Source organism: Macaca mulatta, chromosome 5, assembly GCF_049350105.2.
Source record: "Macaca mulatta isolate MMU2019108-1 chromosome 5, T2T-MMU8v2.0, whole genome shotgun sequence".
NCBI classification, from domain to species: Eukaryota; Metazoa; Chordata; class Mammalia; order Primates; family Cercopithecidae; genus Macaca; species Macaca mulatta.
The window spans coordinates 37,297,719-37,323,629 of record NC_133410.1 but is presented as its reverse complement, the minus strand read 5'-3'; the positions used below and the strand labels follow the sequence as shown (position 1 = coordinate 37,323,629).

Genomic DNA, 25,911 nt, shown 5'->3' with positions numbered 1-25,911 from the left:
AATACAGTAAAAATAAATTAGTAGAAAAACAAAATAAAAAAAAACCAGATGGACAAAATGTAAGTCCACATTTTAAATTAGGATCACTGTGTCAAATTGCTGGAAACATGGAAACATTTCCAAATACTTAGTCTCAAATTCTGTACTTATGTCTTCTTGGACCAGAAACAGTTTGGGATGGCAGATCTCACTGAAAAACCAGTGAATCCTGCCCGCTCTCTAAGGCCTTACAATATAGCAGACACATGTTGTGTGCTCCTCACAACATCCACTGTCAGCACCCACATCTTACACTTGTGGAAACTGGAGCTCAGAGAGGGTGAGGCAAAGTAAGTGGCAGGGCTGAGATTTAAGCCCAAGACCACCTGTCTGAAGTCTGTGCTCCACACACTATGTTGTCTCCCTAGAATACCCAGAGACAAGCCATACAATTCGTTTCTAGTTTATAATTCAAAGTATATCATCAAATCATTATCCAGTTTATAGGTAATGAAGCCCTTGGGTGTTCCTGTCTTCCTATTTCCTGGCCTTCTGGGAATTTTAATTAAGAGGAACCATGAAAGGTGGTAAAACTCATGTCTATTAAGTAAGGTATCTGGAAATAGATTAAGATGTGATGAAAAGAAGGGAGACGGCCACTAAAATTAGACTTAAAATTTTTTTATTCCACACTTCTCCCCAATCGCCAATGAGGGGTGAGGTTGACTAGATGCTTCCCAATGAAGCTTACCTTGCCCAACAGCCGAGTGCATTTTTTCCATGTCAAACTTAATTTTTGATCTTCCTGGAGTGCTAAGCATCTTTTCCCACACTGTAGTTACTTCTTTAAGACAGGGAGTAATTTCTTCGTAATCGAGCTTCAGGCGTTTGTTCAGCAAATCATTTTCGGAGGCTGGAAGAGACCATTCCGGAGTGCATCAGTAAAGGCTACAGCTATGGAATTTCCATTACACAACATGGCTGCCTACTTGTTATCCTGCTGAGATGTCAAGAAGTTACAACCATCTTAATGCATCTAAATATAAGTCACTGTCCATGCCTCTACCCATTTTCTTTGTTTTGGAAAATGCTAAAAACCTAGGAGGTATGTGATTTCTCTTACCCCTCACTCCCAACGTACTCTGTGGGCTCTACTGCTAAGACATAAACCACATCTGCCCAATTCTTTCCATCTTACCCCCATCAAACCATGAGCCATCCCAGGACAGGAGCTATGTGTTATTAATAAAATCCCCGATGACTAGCATGGTTAGAACTCGATGCAATTTTTTTCATCTAAACTAGGAGAGGCACTCTAAAGATAGTTTTCTCATTTAGAGCCAAACCTCCGTTTAGTAGCTTCTACCATTGGTCCCATTTCTGCTTCTTGGAGCTAAACTGAATAAATCTACCCCTCTCAAATGACATCTCTGAAATATATGAAGAGAGCTACTGTTTCCCACCAAACTTACTCAACCTAAAGCTGCATGAAGAATTATAACTAAATTATCAAACCCAGGGGGGAATAATATCAATAAAGGGAAATGTTAAATTGATAATTTACATTGATCCTGGACCTAATCTCTCATTTCATGGCGACAGAAACTGAAGTTCAGAAGGATCAGGTGATTTGGTCCTGGTTATTTACTAGCTAGAGGGAAGCCAAGCGACTCTAGGCCCAGTGCTGCCTTCCTCTCAGCTTTTATGGTTTTCAATCTACCATCTTTAATCTTTTCCCTCATACTCTGATGAATACATTTCTAAGGTCCTGTTAAACAATTCCCTACATCTCTAGGGTTCACATTTTTTTAAAATGTCAACCCTAGATTTTTTTTTTGGCTGTGATTTGGGATATGAGAAAACACAACAAATGTCACTAGAGTTGAGCTAATCCTTGCAGCAAATCAGGTTTGGGGCTAGCCTTGCTGCACAGCAACTGGCGGCAGCACTGGGCTTTGGAGGCCAACGTACGTTCCTCTGGCAGTAAGGCTGCTACAAGCACATCTGGCCACCCTAACAGAGCCCAGCAGGCAACATGAGCATCCTGCTCTGAAGTCATCACAACTTCACACAGCCAGAAAGAACTGGCCAGAAGATTCAGCTGAAAAGGCTCAATCCACGAACATCCTGCTGTTTCAGTATCCTAACAACACTGCTGCCTAAAATCAGTGGCCTCCAAAATGCCTTATCAACCAAGGCAGATGGTACAGAACTACAACAAACACCCAGGCTGCAGGGCAAGAACTTCAGATACAGGACCCAGCTGTTCGCAATACTAAATAAGACCCCCCACACCCATGTGGTTTATAAGCTTGTGGACTGAGATCAAATGTAAATTTGCAACAAAGTTCTCTAAAATATTTATTATGATTTAACATAAAGGTCTGAGCCAACTTGGACTTTGAGATAACGTTCAGGTCTGATTTGTGCCTACTCTGGAGGGTGGGCTATGGCTGCTCCGTCCCCAGTTCTGCTCTGTTAACAATGGCTTTCCCAGACAAAACTGTCTTGCCAGCTGCCATCATCTCTTGAAAGCTCAGAATGGAAAGCTAAGAGGATGGGAGGCTCAGCAATTAAATGACCCCCACACCTGCAGAGATTTTAGAAGAACTGCACTGAATATTTGATTTTTAAACCATCATGTATTATTTAACTAAGAAAAATGTTTTTTAAATAAAAAAACATCAACTGTAATTCAAAATTTAATGTTATCACATCATTTTAATCTTAGTAAAGCATAAAATGCTGAGTTATATGAATTAGCCATGGCTGTATTGAATCACATGTTGCAATCTTGCGTTAGGCTGCTCACATCTTTATTTAAAAATACAGAAAAATGGGCTGGGTGCAGTGGCTCATGCCTGTAATCCCAGAACTTTGGGAGGCCAACGTGGGAGGATCACCTGAGGTCAGGAGTTCAAGACCGGCCTGGCCAACATGGTGAAACCCCGTCTGTACTACTACTGGGTGTGGTGGTGGGCGCCTGTAATCCCAGCTACTCAGGAGGCTAAGGCAGGAGAATCGCTTGAACCCAGAAGACAGACGTTGCAGTGAGCTGAGATTGTGCCACTGCACTCCAGCTTAAGCAACAAGAGCGAAACTCTGTCTCCAAAAAAAAAAAAAAAAAAAAGGGAAAAATGGCTTTGCAAAGGAGGACAGCAGAGGACTGGTGGCTTCAAAGACAGGCAATGGTTTTAGTTCTAACACCACTGAAAATCAGCTGTCTAATTTTGGAGAAATCACAACTTCCGCTTCCAAGTGCCTACAATGGAGTGAGGTAGACTGAGATAACATGGTATGGTTCTTTCCAGGATGCAATGCTTCCAGAATAGTAAAAAAATTTGATTCATCCATTCAAGTCAGGAAATAGGCTTAACCATAGGAAGAACTTCCTCATACACATTCTTCTAAATTCTTTCCCAAAGAGTATGCAAGTCAGCTTGAACCCCTGATCAATTTCAAGAGCTATCTCAGATACAATTTAACCTTCCTTTAAGAAGGGAGAAAAAAAACAAACTCACAATAGAATGCCTATCTCTCTAAGTACATAGTACAGCAGGTCCTCAAATAATGTCTTTGTGCTCAATGTCACTTTGTTATAATGTTGATAAGAAAAAAATGAATTCTTAGCCTGGGGCCATTGTCCGTGTGGAGTTTGTGTTCCTCTTCATGTCTGTGTGGGTTTTCTCCAAGTGCTCCAGTTTCCTCCCACATCCCAGAGAGGTGTACATTAGGTTAATCAGTATGTCTACGTGGTCCCAGTCTGAGTGTGTGTGTGTGTGTGTCACCCTGAGATGGGATAGCATTCAGTCCAGGGTTGGTTCCTGCCTTGCACCCCAAGCTGTAGGGATAGGTTCTGGCCACCTAGGACCCTGAAGTGGAATAAGTGGAAAAATAATCACCTTTTTTTTTTTTTTTTTTTTTAAGATGGTATCTCACTGTGTTGCCCAGGCTGGAGTGCAGTGGCACCATCTCGGCTCACTGCAACCTTCATCTCCTGGGTTCAAGCGATTCGCCTGCCTCAGCCACCCAAGTAGCTGGGATTACAGGCGTGCACCACCACGCCCGACTACTTTTTTTTTGTAATTATAGTAGAGACGGGGTTCCACCACATTGGCCAGGCTGGTCTCGAACTCCTGACCTCAGGTGATCTGCTTGCCTCGGCCTCCGAAAGTACTGGGATTATAGGAGTGAGCCACTGTGCCAAGTCAATAATTATCTTATTTGTATTAATCTTGCTTAAATGTTTGCATGTCTCATGTTTACATTAATATTTAATATTAGAAGTGTCCTGAGTCTTTATTTAGAAGTTTGGTGATGTTTTTGTGCCCAGAAATATGCCACAGGAACTTAACTCTTGTTTTTATCAATAAACTTTTGGTTTATTGATAAATATTTATCAATGAAACCTTGTTTCATTATACATCATTTTGCTTAAATTCGCAGTTTCCATGAACCTATTGGCAACATTAAGTGAAGACTTACTGTACACTCTGGCTGATTCTTATCAAATCTTGCATCTATATTTAATGTAAAAGTTCTGCCCTGCTCCTAATCCACCCCAACAAAACTTAGTAAATATTTTTAAGCAATCAGGCTCTTATTGCTGGATATTTTTTATCAGCAATCCAGGTCCTATACACACTAATACAATGGATTAATGCTTCCAACATTATATTAAGCAAGTTTATTGTGTTTTCACCACAGAGATAAACACATGTTGAACATTACAGAGCTAAGAAGAGAAATGAAGTCAAACAGTAAAAATAAAAGACCACAAAAACCGAACACTGCCAAGAAGCCAGATGAAATGAGGAAGCATTAGAAGAATGTTGGCAAGGGCCAGTAAACTTAATGCAACACCTGGCAAGGGGTTCCAGGTAACCTTAGGAAACTCTTGCCTGTTCATTCTAGTCTGTCTGATCATTGTTTGCACAGCAGAATGTATTCTGCTTTTGTGGCATACTGATTTCGCCTCACCAATTACAGTTGTCCTCACCACATTCCCAAGAAGCCAGCTGTGAGCACCATTCCCATTTTATAGCTATGCCCTGATTTTACAGGGCTGTCATTTGCAAGAAGATTGGCCAGTATTGGCATTAAAGTTTATGACCTACATGATTAACGTAACTGCCTTTTTCCTCTTCAACAAAAATCCCAAGATGCACGTGAATATAACTGCTGTGCTCCCGAGCTGTCATTTAACTGATGACACTTGTAGTAACGCCATCACTATCAAACATCTTTTAGACATCTGCTTTTAGAATTACTTTCATGAACACACAAGAAAGCGGCAGAAAAACTGGGTTGGAAGAAAACAGCACTCACCTGCTCTAAACACCCCCCAGTGTGCTATCACCTTCCACAGCACCCTGATGGGAGCACCCATCTTTCTCAGCTTCAAAACTGCATACTGGAAAGCTTACTAGCCTATTCCAACTGTGGAGCTACTTTCATATCGAAAGGTCTTATTCCTTTATAATTCATTTTTTGTTTTCAGTCAGAAGATATAGACACTATCTCTTTACATTCTATGAATTCGTACTTTTCAACTGCAGAAACTACGTTGCTGGTATACAGTGTTGTCATAACTCACAAGTATCATATGGACATGCACAGAGAACGTCTGTCCACCCACTATGACACTAGCTATGCAACTGAAACTCATGGAATGCAACACATTCTCGGGAGCTTATTCCTCAGATTTGGTGTCTTAATGACTTTCAGCTCTATACAAGCATCAAGGTCATTTTAAAAGACCAAAATTTGCAATCAAGGATGATGCTGAATGAAACATACTTCAATTCCAAAATTGTTCTGGGGCAATGGCAGGGTGACTGAACCATCTGCTACATCTTCCCTTTCAAAGAGATTATGCAGACTTTCTGCTCAAAATCTTCACTACTTTATAGCTGGGCAATTAATTCTCTAGATACCCTAAGACCCATGCTCTTTCCAAAAGGTATGTAAACTTTGCATCTTAAGCTACTTTGAAGATAATATTAATTGGTTCCAGTATCAGTATGGAAACAGGAAAAGAACAAAATCTAAACATTCAAAGTTCATGTCATATTTTGACACTATTGATGTCAGTACAGGTAGAATTCAGCTAATGATTCTGCTTCAGATTACTCGCAACTCACTGAGAAAGCACATAGAGTGAAGTTATGCACTTTAATGACTTACACAAGAAAAGTTCATACCTAACACACAGGCACAGACTATGGCTGAGGATAAAGTAGACTGAGAGAGAGAGGGGGAAAAGAAAAAGCACCTTTCAGCACTTTAGAGCTTAGATTTAAAACTTTTATCTCAGAAGTTCTAGATACTGTACTAACAGTGACCATAGAGGAATAATGAATATAGTTGTTGAAACTATCATTAGATCACCAGAAAGTAAACAGTGCTAATATTACTATGAAAAAGTAAACAGATGTAGACAGATACGTATATTAGACTATCATGCTGCTATATTTTTAAGACAGTATGCTTATGTCTGATGTGATTCACTTCAGAGCCAAGATAAGACCAGGCCTGTTCAATATCAAGATGGCAAACCAACCTTGGAGCTTCTGATTTTCCTTCTCCATTCTGAGCAGCAGTATCTGTTGAAGAATAGCCTTTTGCCACAGCTCTCGGAGCTCACGAGATGTCCTTTTCTTTTCCTCTGGCGTGGGCCCAAAGGGCCCATCTTCACAAACTGGTTCTAAAGGAGATCGTGGGGGAAGCTCTCCCAGCTCTGAATAATCTGGAAAGGGAGAAGGGCATTCCAGAATTGTCATTTTTCAACAAAAAATGCACATTCAAACATAGTGCCAAGTCAGCAAATTCTGTTCGTTCAGATAAAATATAGTAATATCACCAAATTTAAAATTCAGGTGTTAATAAGCATTGGCATAAGCCATGTCTGAGCCACAAACATGAAACAAATGATACATCAAACAGTAAACAAAACTTCAGTAGCCGAGGAAGTATTTAAAGATACCTGCTTTTTAAGGTGTAATATTCTTACCTTCTTCTGAAAATGTTATTTAATAATTATTGATAATTATAGAAAACGTTCACACAGTGCCTACTCTGTACCAAACTGTTCTCAGAGCTTTATGTACAATAATTTAACACTCACAAAAAACTCTAAGTCATAGGTATTATAACTATCCAGTTTTAAAGAAATGCAAACTGAGGAACAGGGAGTTTATGTAACTTGCCTAATGTCACATAGCTAGGAAGGAGTTGAGCCAGGACTAGAACCCAACAGTCTGGCTTTCATGTGCATTCTTAACCACTGTGCTATCTGGCTATTCTGAAAGAAGATTGAAATGTATTTAATAGGCAGTAATAACAGTAACCATTAGCAGACCCTCTACCAAGCGCTGGACACTGTGCCGGCCATTTTATGTAGGTAGACTCATTTAATCCTGGTGACAAGTCCAGAAGGCAGATATTAGCCTGGAAAGGAAACTAAGGTTCAGAAACTTGCCCAAGGTCACACAGTGAGTAAGTAGGTACACCGGCATAGTCTAACTCACCCCTTCCTGATTCAGAAGACCATTTGTTCCCACCACATACCGCTACAATCCAAATGTTTCCTATGTCTAAATTACATAGCTTTATAGAGTCTTATTTCATTATGATCCTATCAGACAAATGAATAAACTAAGATTCTACATCTTTTGGGGGTTTATAGGTATTATAGGAGGATGCTACTGTGTACTGTTCAATAGAAAAGCAAGAATTGAAATTATAAAGTATCATCTCAATTTGATACGTATTATGAGAGGCAGTACAGTTCGTTGATTAATAGTGCAGGTTCTGGAGCCAGGCTGCCGGGATTCTGATCAAGACTCTGTCATTACTGATTTTGTGATCTTTAACAAGTTGCTTAACATCCTGATGCTTCCACTTCCCAATCTGTCAAGTGGGAATGACAGAGCCTCCCCTCAGAGTGCTGGGAAACAAACTGAGTTAATAGGCTACAAACCACTGAGAACAGGGCCCAGCACAGAGTAAGAACACAATAAACCAAAAAATAGCTCTTATTGTTTGCTATCATATATTTACTAGGGGCACAGAAAAAAAATCAAAATTTCAGCTACTCAACCGTAAGCTCTAACAAGCTTAGAACCTTGCTGCCTCATTGACCAGGGTTTTGGTCACCACACTGAGCACAGCTGCTGGCACCCAGTAGGTACCTGAGAAATAACTGTCGAACAAAAGAAGGGACAAAATACTGGGTTTACATGTACTGTTATTTATGTTTTCCCTCTATTTTCTAAACTTGTGGCAATAAATATTTTAAAAATAAAAACTAAGGGAAAATAATGCAAATCTATTCTAATTAAAATCAAAGATGGAAAAAATATTTTCCTGCAAAACACTTACAAAACAAACAAATCCCTTCACCCCAAAACCTGTATACTTAGGATTAGTCATTACTGAATATGATATAGTTCAATTGAATCCTTTTATTTCATCTTATTCTGCAGCTTGAAGTCTTTCATTTGAGCCCTTTCCTTTCTTTTTTTTATTCTTTCACCGTCTTGGCTCTTGGAATTCTGAGGGACACTGCAGTTGTGATTGACGTTCTGCTTTACCTCACATTGGAAGCATATCTCCCACTGGTTTGCAACAGTCTCGTTTCCAAAAACTAAGTCCTATGAGGTGTTCTGGCGTTCTGGATGGCATGGCAGGCGCCGCCCTGATAATGAGGGCAGCGTTTCCATGCACTCTCACAATCTCTTGTGTGTCAAGAGAACCCAGGACCCAGCCAGGCAACAGAGGGGAGCTCCGCTGAGGGTTAGGTGGGGTTGACCTGGATACACACACACACATACACACACTCAAACACACACATATGGTTTTTTGTTGGTTTTTTTTTTTTTTTTTGAGATGGAATCTCGCTCTGTTGCCCAGGCAGGAATGCAGTGGCACGATCTTAGCTCATAGCAACCTCCACCTCCCAGGTTCAAGTGATTCTCCTGCCTCAGACTCCTGAGTGAGTAGTTGGAATTACAGGCATGTGCCACCATGCCTGGCTAATTTCTGTATTTTTAGACGGGGTTTCGCCGTGTTGGCCAGACTGATCTCGAACTCCTGACCTCAGGTGATCTGCTCACCTCGGCTTCCCAAAGTGCTAGGATTATAGGTGTGAGCCACCACGCCCACCTGACCTGGATATTCTTAAACCCTACTAGTAAAACAAGGGTTTACCTCACCTAAACTCCTTCTAATCTCATCCTTCCTGTTTACCACAGCCTTCCTCTACCCAAGGTCTTGAAACTTCCTACTGTGTTCCTTTCAAATTCGGAATCACAATGAGCAGGTGTAACTCAAGCCAGGAGGATGGAACATTCCTAGCAGTAGAGGTTGCTTGTCCCGAGATCCATGTACTCTCTGCCACTTGGGCTACTGACAAGGACCACTGTCTATAGAAGTTTATCAAATTCCGGTTTTATTTTAGTATTCAGAGAAACTGGATCTGCAAAAACACAAGTATTGTTTGGTGACGACAACTGTGAGGTTTAAGACGTAAGCTGTCTGCCTAATGTTTTCTACTTTTGTGATCTTTTTCTTACTATCATAGCGACAGTTTGTTGAGCTTTTACCATATGAGTTCTTGACACAAATAAGCTTGTTTGATCTTTACAACAATCTCATAGGATGGGTGATATTATGATCTCCATTTTCCAGCTAAAATAAGTAAGGTGCAGTGAGGTTTTATAACTTGGCCAAGGTCACACAGCTAGTAAGAGTCAGAGCCATGATGTGAAAAAAGGTGTATTTTCCTCCAAAGTAAAAACAACAAAAAAAGAAAAGTTTACCCCATGCTTCTCTAACTTCTACATGCACAAGCCTCGCTGGGGATCTTGCTAAATTAAAGATCTGAATCAGCAAGTCTGAGGGGAGCATTTCCATCAAGCTCCCCAATAATGCCTCCCCTGCCGGTTCTCCAAGCACACTCTGAATAGCAGGGCTCCACACTGCAGCTTTACTCTCTATTTCCTCATGCAACCCTATGCACTTACTAGCACATGGGCTCATCTCCTTCACTCCCACCACTGAGAACACAGTTCAAATACTGTTGTCAGTTGCCTGAATTCAGGTCCTCAACACATGGCAGGAGCTTGTCCCAGACCTGCTCAGGGGACCCAGGCCAAGTCAAAGACGTATTTGAGCACTAGTATTAATTTCACCTCTGCATGAACTAAGTAAAAGCTGATCCACTGTAAAGGTTAGCAAATAAACCCAAGAGTTTAGACGAGGGTTTCTCAACCTCAGCACTACTGACATTTTGGGGCTGGATAATTCTTTGTCACGAGGAACTGTTTTATACACTGTAGAATGTTTAGCAGTCTCCCTGGGCATAGTAGCATCTGCCCACCATCAATGCCTCCAGGCATTGCTAAATGTCCCCTAGGGGTCAGGAGGAACAAAACCACCTCTAATAAGAACCTCTGATTCAGAGTTAAAATCTCACCATTTTGTCTCTCCTAAACCCTGGGAAAGGGTAAAAATGTATCTCCTTTATCCAAATTCATTTCACAATTACAGATTTTATAGTTTAACAACAAAGTTGTATAGATTAACAACAAAGTTTTATAATATTTTTTGTTCATATTAAAGAGTAGCTGGCTACAAAATAGCTCAGTAATTTATAAAGGGAGATAGTTAAAATCTTTGTTCTAAATTTGGCCTGCTGATTCAGTCCAAGTAAGCTGCTTTCTCAACAATGCAGAAAGATTCAGACTGGGGACAAGGCTACAGCTTTGTAATCAGTGCTCCTTCAGGCATGTGCAATCTTGAGAGATGTGGACTCGAGCGGAGTGGCAGGTCGAGGAGAATAAAATCAAAGTCCGAAGCAACTGTCAGCTGAGAACCTTGTTCTAATGATAAACCCAGGCACTGTTTTCACTTACATCATTCCTAAGTCAATCCTACCAGCATTGAGTCCCTTATATGTATGCAGGGATGCGATGTGTTAGGTGGTCTAAGGAGGGCTACTCTGAGGTTTCTGTTCTCTAGAACAATCCCAGGGATCTGGCTTCTCTCCCTGACTTGCATTCTTGCTGAGAGACAGCTGCACAGAGGCCAGTGTAGGAACTGGCTTGGCTCGGTGTAGTGGAGGTTGAGCTGAAGGAGGGGCTGCTCTACCTCTTGGGCCAACTGTGCTGGTGCCTCTTGGGAAAATGCATGCCTTCTGGGTTCCAGTCCCTCCATGCAAAATGTGAGAAATGATATTCGCCGCTGACACCCAACTGTGGAGACCACAGGCACTGACAGGCATATTTATAAAGTCTGCAAAGCCACCAAACCAAAGGGCTGTGATAACACCTTAGTCCAGGATTAGATTTTACTATTCTGACATCTCCTATAATGACAGGATGTGGAGAACTTAAATTATGTAGCCTTCCAGAAACAATAGCCTCCAATGGGTTCTAAGAATTTTAAAACCAGTCATAATTCAGGAGGCCTTGGAGACAACTGCCTCCTATTAAATCATTGCCGTGACACTCCCAACAGAGTCATAAATATGATCTATGCTGGTATGTCCATATTTCAGATGCCAAATTATTCCCCAACAACTCTGTTCTGTTGCATTCTTTCTATCTGCACACAAATGTGTGGGGAAGAGTACGACATTGCATCATTGTTATGAACAGAATCAATGCCATGATCGAGAAAGAGAAAAAGCAATGTGCACACGACCTCCTATTTGTCTAGTATCTGGCTCTCTCAAGTGTAGAATACAGGGATCCTTTCTTGCATTTTCACAAAGCACTGACATTAAGTTCTGAACTGCAGTTCTCCTCCTTTTACGGACATGACATTAAATCACATGTTAAATGCCCTGTAAGAAAGAGGAGCTCTAGAAGGAAAGGAGAAGACAGATCCTTATTCTCCAATTTTCTGGCTTTTTCTGTGTGTTACCCACCATAGAGCATTTTATAACTCTCTTCATCCCTCCTGAAAATTCTGAACTCTATGCCAAAAAAAAAAAAGAAGTTAAAAAAATTCCAGTTATTCTCAACCCTCTGTTTGAACAACATAAATCGATTCTGGAAAGGAGAAAACTGAACATTAAATCTCTGGAGAAAAGTTAACAACAACAGGGATTAACATCTGCAGCATCTGCTGTTACCAACAGCTCAAGGAAATTTCTTAGAAAAAACAAAGTAAAATGACCATGTAGACTTAATGTTGTCAAACTGTTTACAAAGTATGAGCAGCTTTACCTCTACTACACCAGAAAGCAGAGCCCAGGACGCAGAGATTTCTGTGTTCCCTGCCATATTCCATGCCTGGGAAACAGCAGATACGTATGGGACATTCAATGAATGAACAGATTCATTTGCACAAGTCCACTCCTAACCCTGACATGACTTCTGTGGATCTTTTATGGAAAATACTCCAATGAGAACCTGATTATTTCCCACAGTTGCATTATATGACAGTCTAGCTAGAGGAAAACAGAATGTTTTAAAGACAACATTCATTTGGTATAAAGAAATACTGTTAAGTTCTTGCCTCATGCCAGGCATGCTGCTAGAAATCCAGGTTTGAATCAGGGTAGCAGAGAAGTACAAGACTACTAAAATAAGAGAAATACAGAGAAAGTGTTCCGGAAGTTCAGCAAAGAAAGATGAAGTTCGGCTGTTTATCAGGTCAAGAGCATGGGCCCTGGAGCCAGGTATCTGGGACCGAACCTGGCTCTACCTTGATCCAGCTACTCAACCTCAAATGGGTTATCTGATCACTTGCCACCTCAGTTTCCTAATCTGCGAAATCTGCATAGTACTGCCTAGCTCATAGGGTTATTGTGAGCTAGGTAATGTGTGGAAAAAAACAAGCCTGCACACAGTAAACATTTAATAAAATGTCAGCTACCACTCTTCTTACCATCATTGTTGTCAGTTTTTGTGGAAAGGGGAGTGGTTCTAGAAGGACAGGTAAAATCCATACAGGTTTAATTGATGGGAGCCATTTTAGGTAAATGGACCAGCATAAACAAGGTGTGCAGGTAATTATTAACTCATCACTGAAAATGACCTATTTTGTCTAATGACCAGATAGTATGCGCATGAATACAGAAGACAAGGCCGGCTGACTTTAGGTTGCTTAAGGTCTAGTCAATCCACATATTAATTAGTAAGAAATTGGGAATTCCAGAAGACTGGGGGTTTTTAAAGCAAAAGTGATTTGATATATACATTCTTCAGCACCAGAACGATATCCTGGCAGGCAGGGAGTGTATAACATAGTGGATCAGAGACATGAAAGGCCACTACCAAATGATGAGTACAAGTGCTCGAAAAAGAGCTATGGACACAGAACAGAGCACCTAACTGCCTGAGATGGGAGCCATGGGAGGGGAGGGGTGTGAAGAGGAGAGAGGCACACACATACTTAAAAAGAGAAGCCAAGATAAGCAGAAACAAGGGCCAGGAGCAAGAGGCCTGCAGATCTTTATCCCCACTCTCTCCCAAAATAGCTGTTTAGGGTAAACTTCCAAGGCTGTGGAAGATGACTTAGAGATGAGGAAGTCAAAAGTCCTGACTCAGTCTGGTTAGAGGTCATGACAACAGTTCAGAGGAGCACCGAAGACCGCATGGCAGTGGGAAGTCCAGGGAAGAGAACCAGGAAGAGGCACAGAGAACAGGCCTGGCTGGGTGAGCCCAGGGCACAGAGCACCAGGAGCTCTGCACAGCCCCGGTGGTGGGCGGCTGGTGGCTCTAAATGGGAGGTCTACAGGAGCTGGAGAAGAATCAAGAAAAAGCTGAAGACAGGACATAATGCATGGGAGAAAATTATCCTTGGAAAAAAATGACGTTTGTTTTTGCATCTGCAAGGGGAAGGAAGCTGTACTTTTTGAGGAGCTGAAAGTCAGGGCTCTCAGTTCTTGATTAAAGACAACAAAACTAAAGAGAAACAAATATTCAACCACAGCCAGAATCCTAAGTGCTGATCTTTGAAACAGTTTGCCCTGTCCTGTTACCATTTCTATAACACTGATTTTCAACTGTGGTTCTTGTAATTTTATGAGACATGCTGGGGTGGAAAAGCCCACCATGGCCCAGTGCCACCAGGATGAGCACCTGAGGGCTGTGTCTGGGAAGCTGGGCCTTGCCTCCCCAGGGACTTCCCACCAGCAGCCACGTCACAATGGCGACCTTCGCCACTCCGCCCTTACTTTCCTTCTTTCTTCAGGATTGTAAGGAAACTGTCAGTGCTCACAGGAACGTGGAGCTGAAAGGGACACTGGAAAATGACTTAGCTCAACCCCCACTCTCTTCCCAGATGTGCAAACCGAAGCTTAAAGAGGTCCGATGTCACATTTTCTGGGCACTTACTATGTGCCGGGCAGTTTGCTTTACTAGTACCCCACTGATTTTATCTTCACAACCAATGGATAAGCTAGGAATTGGTTTTATCCCTCCATGGCAAGGCACGGGACACACAGCTAACCGGGTGGTGGAGCCAGGACTAGAATTTGGCTGGCTCATCCTAATGCCTTGGGGTAATGGATACAAAAGCAAAGAGGAAAAGGAGCAGGCAACTGATGATGCCAGCTCTGGTACTAACTACCAGGAAACGGGCAAGCTCCTTGACCCCTCTGTGTGTCAGTTTCCTCATTCATAAATCACAGACAATAATAGCATCCACTCCCCCGCCCCCGCCACAGCTTTATTGTGGGGATTAAATGAAACATCCTTGAGAGCACTTAAAAACAGTACTTGGACAAGAGTAAGTGCCGAGTTCCTATTAATATCATTATCTATTTTGTTCTAAAAAAAGATAATCTATTTGGCAAAATCTTTCTGTTGCTTAGACTTCTTCACAATCAGACTGGGATTGGGGATAAAAAAGAAAGTTGATTTACTGAAGAATACTGGAGAATACTGTTCTATGAAGAAAATACCAACATTTTCCCAGGGGCTCCCCGCAACAATAAGAGGCCCCGGGTCACCGTCTTGGTGTGTCCAGGGCCCATGGTCACGTAGAAATAGGGTGGGATGGGGTGGAGTTTTGGCCTTTCTTTGTCTGGCTGACTCTCCTCTTGGAGTGCTCAGCTCCAAGGTCATGCCCCTGGAGACAGCTTCCTCCTGCTGCGCCTGCCCCGAGGGACCCCAGACGCCTCCTCTGTGGCCAACAGCACAATGGCGCTCTGAGCACAGAAAACAAACACAAGAGGAGCTCCGAGACGCAGGAGGCCAGGGAGCCTGGAGCATCTCAGGAAAGACTGGGCCGAAAGGAGGGAAGTCAAAGAGGGCTGGGACAGCCTATGAGGGGCCAGTAACAAACACGCAGAGTGGAGGGAAACAAGCAGGCCCCGGGTGCCAGGCAACTCTCGACCCAAGGGATTGGGACTCAGCTCTTAAATTATGCAAATTTAAGAGCAAATTTATGCAAAATTATGCAAAACTATCATAGAACTTCACATATACTTCATATATAGATATCTGACACTTTCATACAACTTTCTACATATAAAACCTTGTAAGAAACATATCACGGCCGGGCGCGGTGGCTCAAGCCTGTAATCCCAGCACTTTGGGAGGCCGAGACGGGTGGATCACAAGGTCAGGAGATCGAGACCATCCTGGCTAACACGGTGAAACCCCGTCTCTACTAAAAATACAAAAAACTAGCCGGGCGAGGTGGTGAGCGCCTGTAGTCCCAGCTACTCGGGAGGCTGAGGCAGGAGAATGGCGTAAACCCGTGAGGCGGAGCTTGCAGTGAGCAGAGATCCGGCCACCGCACTCCAGCCTGGGTGACAGAGCGAGACTCCGTCTCAAAAAAAAAAAAAAAAAAAGAAACATATCACAAGGTGTTTATCCCTCCCCTACCTTCCTGTGAGCAATCATGCATTCAACTCATCGCAGAACACTGATGAAAGAAAACCAAGCTCCACCCCTAAGGAGACAGCTGAGCAGGCCACGACTGCAGGTCTGTGTGCCAAGGGGTCAAGCAAGGGCAGCCCATAGGGTGGCGAGAGTGCAGAGGGCGGCTGTGCAGGCCCAACCTCAGAAGAGATGATCCCAAGTGAGATGTTCGTGGGGGTGGGGGGTGTGGGGAGGGGTGGGGAGGGGTGGGGGGGTGGGGAGGGGTGGGGGGGTGGGGAGGGGTGGGGGGGGTGGGGGGGTGGGGGGTGGGGAGGGTGGGGGGGTGGGGAGGGTGGGGGGGTGGGAGTTGGGAAAGGGGAAAGGTCCAATGCTGAGTTCTGACACACGGCTGGGAAGGAGGAATGCCAGAGATGAGGGGCAGTCCCACCTTGGCAAGTGTGGGAATTAAAAGAAAGCAGCATGATGAATTTGATGACTGCAAATAGTTCCCCACAGCTCAGGGAAGGGGCAGGGAGTGCCTGCAGATGGTAAGAGGTGGGTCGGGTCAGGTGGTCAGAAGGACAAGGACCTCTTGTGCTGGGCAAGGCCACCATCCTGACCACACTCTGAAGAACAGGTGAAAAACAGCAGACAGTGAGTGGGCAATAACCACATGGAGTTACTCTGACTGCTGCCCACACTTAGCCCTCTGATCTCCTCCATGTGGATTTTTTTTAAAAGATGTCAGACCACCCAACATTCGTTATTTACATTGTTCACTGTGTGATGACATGTGCTGGTCAAACCTACTCAGCTTGGACCTCACTGTGGGCACAGAGGTCAGGACACCTGGCCACTCCCTCCAGCAGCATATGGGTCACAGCTGACAGAACCTAGACCATGAGTTCAGTCTATGGGAGAAGTTCTCAAAATGTGGTCCCCACACGAGCTTCAGCATCCGCACCACCTGGGAGCTTGTTAGAAATGCAAATTCTTGGTCCCACCCCAAACCTACTGGATCGAAAACTCTGGGGTAGATCCAGCAACCTGGATTTGAACAACTGGGAAATTCTAACGCACACAAAAGGTTGAATCTCTGGCCTTTGGCGTTCAGCACTTTTTTAGCCACTTACTTTATGTTACAGAGTTACCTTAATCGGATGTTTCACATTATGTGACACTAGAGAACAAAGGTACCTTTTAAATACATTATTTTAAATTATTTCAGCAATGACTCAACCCATTAAGGATGGATGACCTGACCATTAAATAGAGTTTTAAAATGTAATATATTTTGCTTTTTTTTTTTTTTTTTAAAAATGGAGTCTCGCTCTTGTTGCCCAGGCTGGACTGCAACAGCGCAATCTTGGCTCACTGCAACCTCCGCCTGCCGGGGTTCAAGTGATTCCCTTGCCTCAGCCTCCCAAGGAGCTGGAATTACAGTTGCACACCACCACGCCTGGCTAATTTTTTTGTATTTTTAGTAGAGACGAGGTTTCACCACATTGGCCAGGCAGGTCTCAAACTCCTGACCTCAGGTGATCTGCCCACCTCGCCTCCCAACGTGCTGGGGTAGAAGCGTGAGCCACCGCCCCTGGCCATATCACCATGCTTTTCAAACACCAGTCAAGTCACCCTTTTATCTTTGTCAAAGGCAAAGTTCAAAGCCAAAGTCTGAACTAAATACCATTTTCTTAAGAAATGCATTAGGGGCCGCTCCCTGCTAATCCAGATCAACAACCCACACTATTACAGCAATAACAAATTTCCTTCCAGAAAACTTCCAGATCTGAACATAGTCAGAGACAGACCGAAGACTCACCTAACATAAACAGAAAAATATACTACTAAAAGCTAAGATCATGATTTCTCAACCCCCATCATTTAGGCATCTGCAGAAAAGCAGCTCATTACAACCCAGCTTTCAACCCCTCCACCGTGGGAGCCTCCCTTCCAGCCCTGGCCTCCCGAGCCCAGGGAGCTGCCCCAGCCCAGGGTGCTGCCACACCCTGCCGAGAAAGGCGGGCTCAGTATCTCAGGGCCTTTCTGCTTCTGTTTCTACTGAGACGTGGTGAAAAGAAAAGCAAGCCAACTTCCTTACCCTCAAATCTCCCCTAACAAAGTGTTATGAGGGTCAAAATTAGACCTGGAAACAGAAAAGTGGCTGTGTTACAGAGAAACAGCTTTTAAACTATGCCCCGTGAAGCTCTGGTTGCAGAGTCCATGCAGGAAGCCAGGGAGTGGAGAATGGAGCTCAGGCTGCTCTAATAAGGACTGGGTGGCTTAAACAACACACATTTGTTTCTCACCGTTCTGGAGGGGAAGTCCAAGATCAGGGTGCCAGCACAAGTGTATTCTAGTGAGAGCCCTGTCTCTTCCTGACTTGCAGAGAGCTTCCTTCTTGCTGTATCCTCACAGGGTGAAGAGAGAGGAAGCTCTGGGATCTCTACCTCTTATTGGGATGACAGTAATCCCATTAATGAGGGCTTCATTCATACAATCTCAACTAAATCACCTCCCGAGGGCCTCCCTTCAAACACCGTAACACTGTGCACTGGGGCTTCAACATAGGAATTTTGGGGGGACACAAATTTTCAGTCCATAACAGGAGCAAATCTGATTCCAAACTACCCCATCACTAAAGCAAAGCAGGTTTGATTTAACGTTTTACAGAGCCTCTGACAACTTCCCTTTTAAAAAAGTTCATTCTGTACCTAAGAAAAAAGGAATATGTTTAAAGCCCAGGAAACAAGGTTTTATTACAACGGAAAGGCATGGGATGGCCTTGAGCTGAGCCTCAATGGATTGGCATAATTCAGAAACTTTTTGAAGCGGGAGGGGAGGCCTGGGGGTGCCAGAAAAGGATTTGTTTGAGCAAAGGCACCAAGTACTCTGGCTCAGAGCTGTCCTTTCTTTTGAATTCACAGCACTTGCTTTCTAGGTCATTAACGTGGCCACCGACCTGGTGCTGCTGTGCAGCACCTTTCATCTTTGCTGTTCTTTAACTTGAAGCCAGGTCCTGGGATCCTACTTGAAAGTGGACTCTAGCATCTGGTCTACTTTCATCCCGCTTCCTCACCCAGACTTCTTCCTTGTCAACACAGGACAACCTGACCTACCCCACCACAAGAAGCAGATTTAGAACAGTACCTCCAACCCACCCCAGTTCCACTGCATCAACCCAGGGCGATGCATAACATGTGCTTCCAAGTCCCTGGATTATCATGGAGTGCAATGCCAGCACTTGACATAAAAGCCCAACATCTAATTAAAATCGCTTGAACATCCAGAAGACAAGAGAGAGGGTAAAAAAGGATGACGACGGCTCCCCAGACTCAAGACTTGAGAAATCACAAGCTTTTACTGTAAAATCAGACAAAATGCATTGAAGGCAAAAAAAAAAAAAAAAATTAAGGTTTTGTGAAAGAACCAAAAGTCAAGGTGTAGTTTCTGCCAAATGACATTTATAATATAGATGGGCAGATTCTATGTATTTAATTTGTACTTAAATAATGTTTATTAAGCTTAGGATAGAAAAGGATCATTTTATCCTGATAAGAGTTTCAACCCCAAAATTATTAAGGTTTATGCCACAAAATAGCATTGCATCAATAAAAGATAACAAAAACCCTTTGGGAATTTTAAGACTCTTCTCCTCCATAGCTGCAGCTTTCCAATTCAGAACCTTGAACTTAGTAGACACAACATTTCCCCACTCTTTCTTCTCTCTTGGCAACTGTCTTCCTTACGACACTTGTATGCTCCTTTATCTTAGCATTTGGTCCACTTTCAATCCAGTACCTAGAACAATGCTTTTACATACAACTGCGCACTCAGTATAGTCATATGTTAAATAACATGCAATACATCTATGTCATGTCAGAGGCAGGGATATCTTACCTGCAAATTTTAGACCCTCATTAAAAGCTATCATCCCCTGATGATATGATGATAAAGGCTATTACAGAAAGAACCGTCCTAAGAGGTAGAAGGAACGGCTATTACAGTCACTGAGGTCTGAAAAACAGAGCCTGAATCTGAGTGGCAGCCAGGAAACAGGAAGGTATGAGTTCCACTGTGGAAGGAGAGAGAACTCAGGTAGAGGAGCCTGGAATCTGGAGTGACTGGTAAAATAATACAACAGTGGCAACACGGCAATTTCAAGAAAAGGAGCTCAATTTTTCCCTCCCCGGCCTAGGAGATGGTTTTTAGGTATGTTAGCTGGCTGGGTTTCTTTTCCTCCTGAAAAAAATATTTTAGTTGGTGGCAGAGAAACTGTAAACACTAATATTATATCTACCTATATATTTATCTAAGGAAAAAAACGTTACGTATAATTCTACCTCCCTAAGATAAGCATTCTTGATATTTTCATATATTTTCTCTCTGGTCTATTTTTGGATTTTCACTCTATGAATAAATGTAACTTCCATTCTATATTCTAGGTTTTCATCAGCAGTGCGTCGTGCGCACCTCCAAGGTCTGGAACCACCCTTAAGACATCAATAGGATGCAGATGCTGAAGTGCCTAAGCACGCCCAAGTAGGAATAGGGCTCAGAAGATGTGCGCAGGAGGATCATGACCCCAGTCTCACATAAAGGGATCAGGGTCAGACATGCGCACTTGGGATTTGATGTGGTTTGGCTGTGTCCCCACCCAATTCTCATTTTGAATTATAGTTCTCATAATCCCCATGTTGTGGGAGGGACCAGGTGGAGATAATCATGGGAGCAGTTTCCCCCATCCTGTTCTCATGACAGTGAGTTAGTTCTCATGAGATCTGACGGTTTTATAAGGGGCTTTTCCCCCTTTTGCTCAGCACTTCTCTCTCCTGCTGCCATGTGAAGAAGGACATGTTTGCTTCCCCTTTCACCACGATTGTAAGTTTCCTGAGGCCTCCCCGGCCATGCTGAACTGTGAGTCAAATGCACCTCTTTCCTTTATAAATTACCCAGTCTCAGGTATGTTTTTATTAGCAGTATGAGAACAGACTAATACAGGACTCATCTCCGGAGAGGTGCCATTGGAAACTATTCAACCAGAAATAATCAATGAGCAAGGTGCCATCACAGCTCTGTAACTTGCAGAGAAGAGCTGGTGAGATATGTAGTAGAATAAAACATGTGACCAAGGGAAAAAAATAAAAAGAGAAAGGAGGAGGAAAGGTCCCAGAGGCATGTACAGGTGATGGTCAACGGCATCAAGAAAATCCTGACGGGGATTCTGCTTGCACAGCTGTCCTGAAGTGAGACTCTGTGACCTGGCTGATGACAAGAGATTAAATTGCTATAGGCTCCAGTTATAAACTTTGTTGCCCTCCACCCTCCCTCCTCTCATGCATCTGTGACTAAAATATCTAACCCCACCCATCCCATTACACAATGCTTATCTGGAAGTGATCTGAGGTCAGAATCCATTAAAGGAAGCCCATGACTTAAAAATTAGGAAATACTTTTGTGCTTTGCTGAGGAGAGGGGATGGGGAAGTCCTCACGATGAAACAAAAAGTTTAAAATAGTGAACCAATTCTTCTCCCAACCCAATACAATGTTCAGTGAGTTATATGTGGAAATGTGACCTTTCCACCTGGAAAACCCCAGCCTCACTGCTTTCCTTTGAAGGGCCCATATCCTGAAAGAAATCAACTTGGGAAGTTGCATACTTTTTAGGTATCTATGACTCTTAGGCAAGTGGGAAACTCGGGTTTTAGTTGTGTTAAGTTTCAGTCTTGAATGTTCTCCTGTAGTAGAAAATGAAAACATATGATATGATCATCAAGATCTCTTAAAAGTCAGTACTCTGACATACATTTACAATCCCAACAGATTTCAAACACTTTAATCTGTTTTATGACTTAAAGTGGACAAGTTCAAATGCTCCTTGAAAACTGTTTTTGTGGTAAGCAAATTTCTTAAACATTACCACAATTTACTTGGACTAAAAACATCATTAAAGAAGTAATATTTTCTTTCGAAAGTCTCTACTGACTGTGGCCAGGCATGGTGGCTCATGCCTATAATCCCAGCACTTTGGGAGGCTGAGGTGGGCAGATGACAAGGTCAGGAGTTCAAGACCAGTCTGGCCAACATGGCAAAACCCCATCTCTACTGAAAATACAAAAATTAGCCAAGTGTGGTGGCACGTGCCTGCAATCACAGCTACTCAGGAGGCTGATGCAGGAGAATCACTTGAACCCAGGAGGCAGAGGTTGCAGTGAGCCAAGATTGGGCCACTGCACTCCAGCCTGGGTGACGGAGCAAGACTCTGTCTCAAAAAAAAAAAAAAAAAAGAGAGAGACTAAGAAAGTCTCTACTGACAATAACTGAATATGGCAAATCCCAGCACGTGCAGCTTCCATTTGGCATCATTAAGAATCAAGAGTTGTTACATGGGACCAAATATTCAACCCCAAGACAGAAAGAGGGGAGGCAGGAAAAGTCGGCTGCTTTGATAAAATGAAATAATTCAGTAAAAACTTGCATATTTACCCCTCTCAAGGAGGGATACTTTTCTAAACATCCAGGCCCAACACAGAAAATCAAGTGCTGCACGCTCAGCTTAAAAGTTGTGCCTTAAATTCTGAGGGCCAGCACAGGGGAAATCGATCCTTCCAAGCCTAGTCATTCTGTGCTCAGATGGCCACGTTTCACCTCACTGCACTCATCACCTTCCGGGACGTCGTGAAAACTGCATGTTGTTTAACCTTGTGCTGGGATGATTTTAAAGAGTGAAGCATCTATGACTAACTTCTTTACAATGATTCCCAGTCTTTTGTCTTTCCCCATTATGAGTTTTGAAAAGAACCTTCTCCCAAAGCCCCCAGTGCCTGCTTTTCAGTATTGTTAGTTGGAGGTTTTTGCTGTCCCTCTCAATTCAGAGCCAGAGCTGCCCAGCGAGGTGTGTACCTGGGATGGGGCAGGAGCATCAAGCTGCCATCTCAGGAACCAGGTTTCCTCCGGCTGTGACTTTAGGCTTTTACATGCACTTTGCCAAAAAGCTGAAGCAATTATGCAAACTACCAGCAGCACACTACCCAGGAGGTTGAGAGAGGTCCTCGGCAACATGACCATCCTCCCTATGCCACAGTCTCTGGTCATCCAAGAACAACCTTTTGGTTGTCTTAAAAGTCCACTAACATTAAAAATGAAGGCAGTCAGGGTGGATTTCAAGAATGGCTGCCATTCATGGAGGAGGCTCTTTTTACTTCCTTCAGCCCTTCTTCCTTCCTTTAGATCCCTATTAGGAATGGACTGGCTGCCTTCTCCTTACTGACAAGCTCCTCTGGAGTGAGTGCTTCCATCACTGACTGCCCCAACAGTCCTAACTACAAGGTGGGGCTATCATTACGCCGGCATTACACCGAAGAAACCAAGGCACAAGTGGGACATGCAGCTGCTTTTGCTCAAAAATGGAAGGGCCACAATTTAAGTTCAGGCCAGTCTGATTTAATAATCCATACTCAACAGCAGATAATCAAATAAATCAATTAAAAAATAGGCAAAGGATTTGAGACTTGAAAAGACATTTCCCCAAATATGAAACATAAATGGCCAACCAGGACATGAAATGATGCCCAACCACATTAACCATAAGGAAATCAAAACCACAATGAGATATTACCTCACACTCATTAGGATGGCCATTATTTTATAATAAAAACTTCATATATTTACCACTCCAAAGGAGGAATACTTTTCTAAATATCCAGGCCCAACACAGAAAATCAAGTGTAATCCAGATGATTTTTCCAGAAAATCTGCAATCCAGAAGATTACAAGTGTGGGTGAGGGCGTAGAGGAACTGGAGTCCTTGGGCACTGTTGGAGGGAATGTGAAATGGCATGGCAGCTGCAGAAAACAGTATGAGGGTTACTCACAGAACTACACTATGATCGATCCAACAATCCCACTTTTGGGTATACATCTGAAAGAACTGAAAGCAGGATCTTGAAGAGACATTTGCACACCCATGTTCATAGCTGCATTACTCACAATAGCCAAGAGGTGGAAGCAACCCAAATGTCAACAGATGAATGAAGAAAATGTGAAATATACATACAACAGAATATAACTCAAAAAAAAAAAAAGAGGGAAATCCTGTCATATGCTACAGTGTGAATGAACCTTGAGGACATTATGCTAAGCGAAATAAACCAGAAATAAGAAGACAAATACCATACGACTCTACTTATATGAGTTATCTACAGTAGTGAAACTCAGAGAAACAGAAAGTACAATGGTGGCTGCCAGGGGCTGGGAGGGGGGGAAATAGGAGTTGTTTATTGGGCATAGAGTTTCAGTTTAACAAGATGAAAAATTCTGCAGATCCATTGCACAACAACGTGAATATACTTAACACTACTGATCTTTATACTTAAATATGGTTAAGATGGCAGTATTACGTTTATGTCTTTGTTACCACAATAATACAAAATTTAAAAATTTTAAAAAATCAATACTCTTAACTGTGACACTGCACTGAGTCTCCAGCCAATCAGGCCTTTCTGAAATTTACATGACCCTTTTTCCTCTCAAATGGCTAAAGGCCATTCACAGAAATATACATTATGATGGGAGTTATTAACCAGCACTGAGTTTTACTTTATTTCGCCTCATGACATACCAAGAAAACAAAAGGCCACAGGCCAAAATGAGGCAACAGAAAAAAACTCACGGGCTCCACATTTAAAACTCCGGCCACTCAGAAAATGTGGGCGGGCAGGAAAGAGTCATGATGTAAATGAAGCTCTGAGATTCCAAGGATATCCTCCCAAAGGTTATACCAATTCAAAACATGAAATCAGAACATTCCCAAGCCTTGTCTCTCTGCCATAAAGATGTGTGTGTGTGTCTCCCTCGGTCTACATAGTTTTCTGAGGGCTTGCACTCGTGCCTAATTTAGGCCCAGGCTCTCATTCATTATGCAATACTGCCTCTGATGAAACAAGACAGTTTACTGCTAGCCCCATCTCACAAAGGAAGGAACAGGGGTGGGTAGCAGGCCCAAAGTTCCAGGGGAGGGATACTGCAGTGGCACCAGCAGCCCAGACCCGCCCAACTCCAGGGCTCCTAACCAGGCTGCTCTGCAGTCAGCCAACACTAGATGCTGACCCTAGACACTATTCCTAAATACAGTGTAAATCATGACTCCTGAGGGTATCATGGTCTTTGAGCCTCAGTCTTCTCATCTGTAAAATGGAGCATTGGATTAAGAATCCCTTTTCTTTTTTGAGGTAGAGTCTCGCTCTGTCGCCCAGGCTGGAGTGCAGTGGCGCCATCTTGGCTCACTGCAAGCTCCACCTCCTGGGTTCATGCCATTCTCCTGCCTTAGCCTCCTGAGTAGCTGGGACTACAGGCGCCCGCCACCACGCCCAGCTAATTTTTTGTATTTTTAGTACAGACGGGGTTTCACCGTGTTAGCCAGGATGGTCTCAATCTCTTGACCTCGTGATCCGCCCGCCTCGGCCTCCCAAAGTGCTGGGATTACAGGCGTGAGCCACTGCGCCCGGCCAAGAATCCCTTTTCTAACATAAAAGGCTCCAAATAATCTATCAATAATATCAAGTAGAATTTATTGAGCTCCACAGACTCAGGATATTATGAGAGATTTAAGCAAACAAAAGAACCTTTTCACCCTGCCATCTGAGAGCCTACAGTCTCAGACAGAAATGACAGAGACACATGTGCCGAGGACTACAGAGATAGAGCCACACCACTTCAGGAAGAGTAAAGCAGCAACGGCATGAGGCAGAAACACTTCTGCCCTACAGTGGGTAAGATAATGACAGATCACAACCAAAGCAGCTGTGGCAGTGGGCTGGAGTTTACACAAATATGGGCTGACCTAAGGCTAACTTATCTATTACAACTTCAAAAAACAGATTTTAATTGTATAGGACAAGTAATGGGAGAATATAACTTTGATGTCTTTTAAAGCATTAAATATCGAAAAAAAGATATAAAAATGATAGTATTTTAAATTTTTTATTAAATCCATTCCCAAACTATTCCTGAAACTATAAATATAACAAACTGAAACTTTACTTCTGCTAGATCTAGAGAAATGTAGACTCTCAACAAGCATTAGGCAACACAGTGCTTTGGGACACTTG

At 43.0% G+C, this 25,911-nt stretch overlaps 1 protein-coding gene across 27 annotated transcripts in view; it reads right to left on the bottom strand.

Annotated features, from left to right (window-relative positions):
* TBC1D1 (TBC1 domain family member 1) overlaps window positions 1-25,911 on the bottom strand; it is a 249,960-nt gene that overhangs the window by 42,129 nt on the left and 181,920 nt on the right. For all 27 annotated transcript variants that reach the window (XR_013417136.1, XM_028847986.2, XM_078001547.1 and 24 more), the window contains 2 exon segments: window positions 6,542-6,727; window positions 731-892 (listed from right to left, as the gene is read on the bottom strand). Coding sequence is in view for 26 of the 27 variants with exons in the window: in XM_028847986.2 (XP_028703819.2) it covers window positions 731-892; window positions 6,542-6,727 (348 nt within the window). In the remaining variant the exon portion in view is untranslated.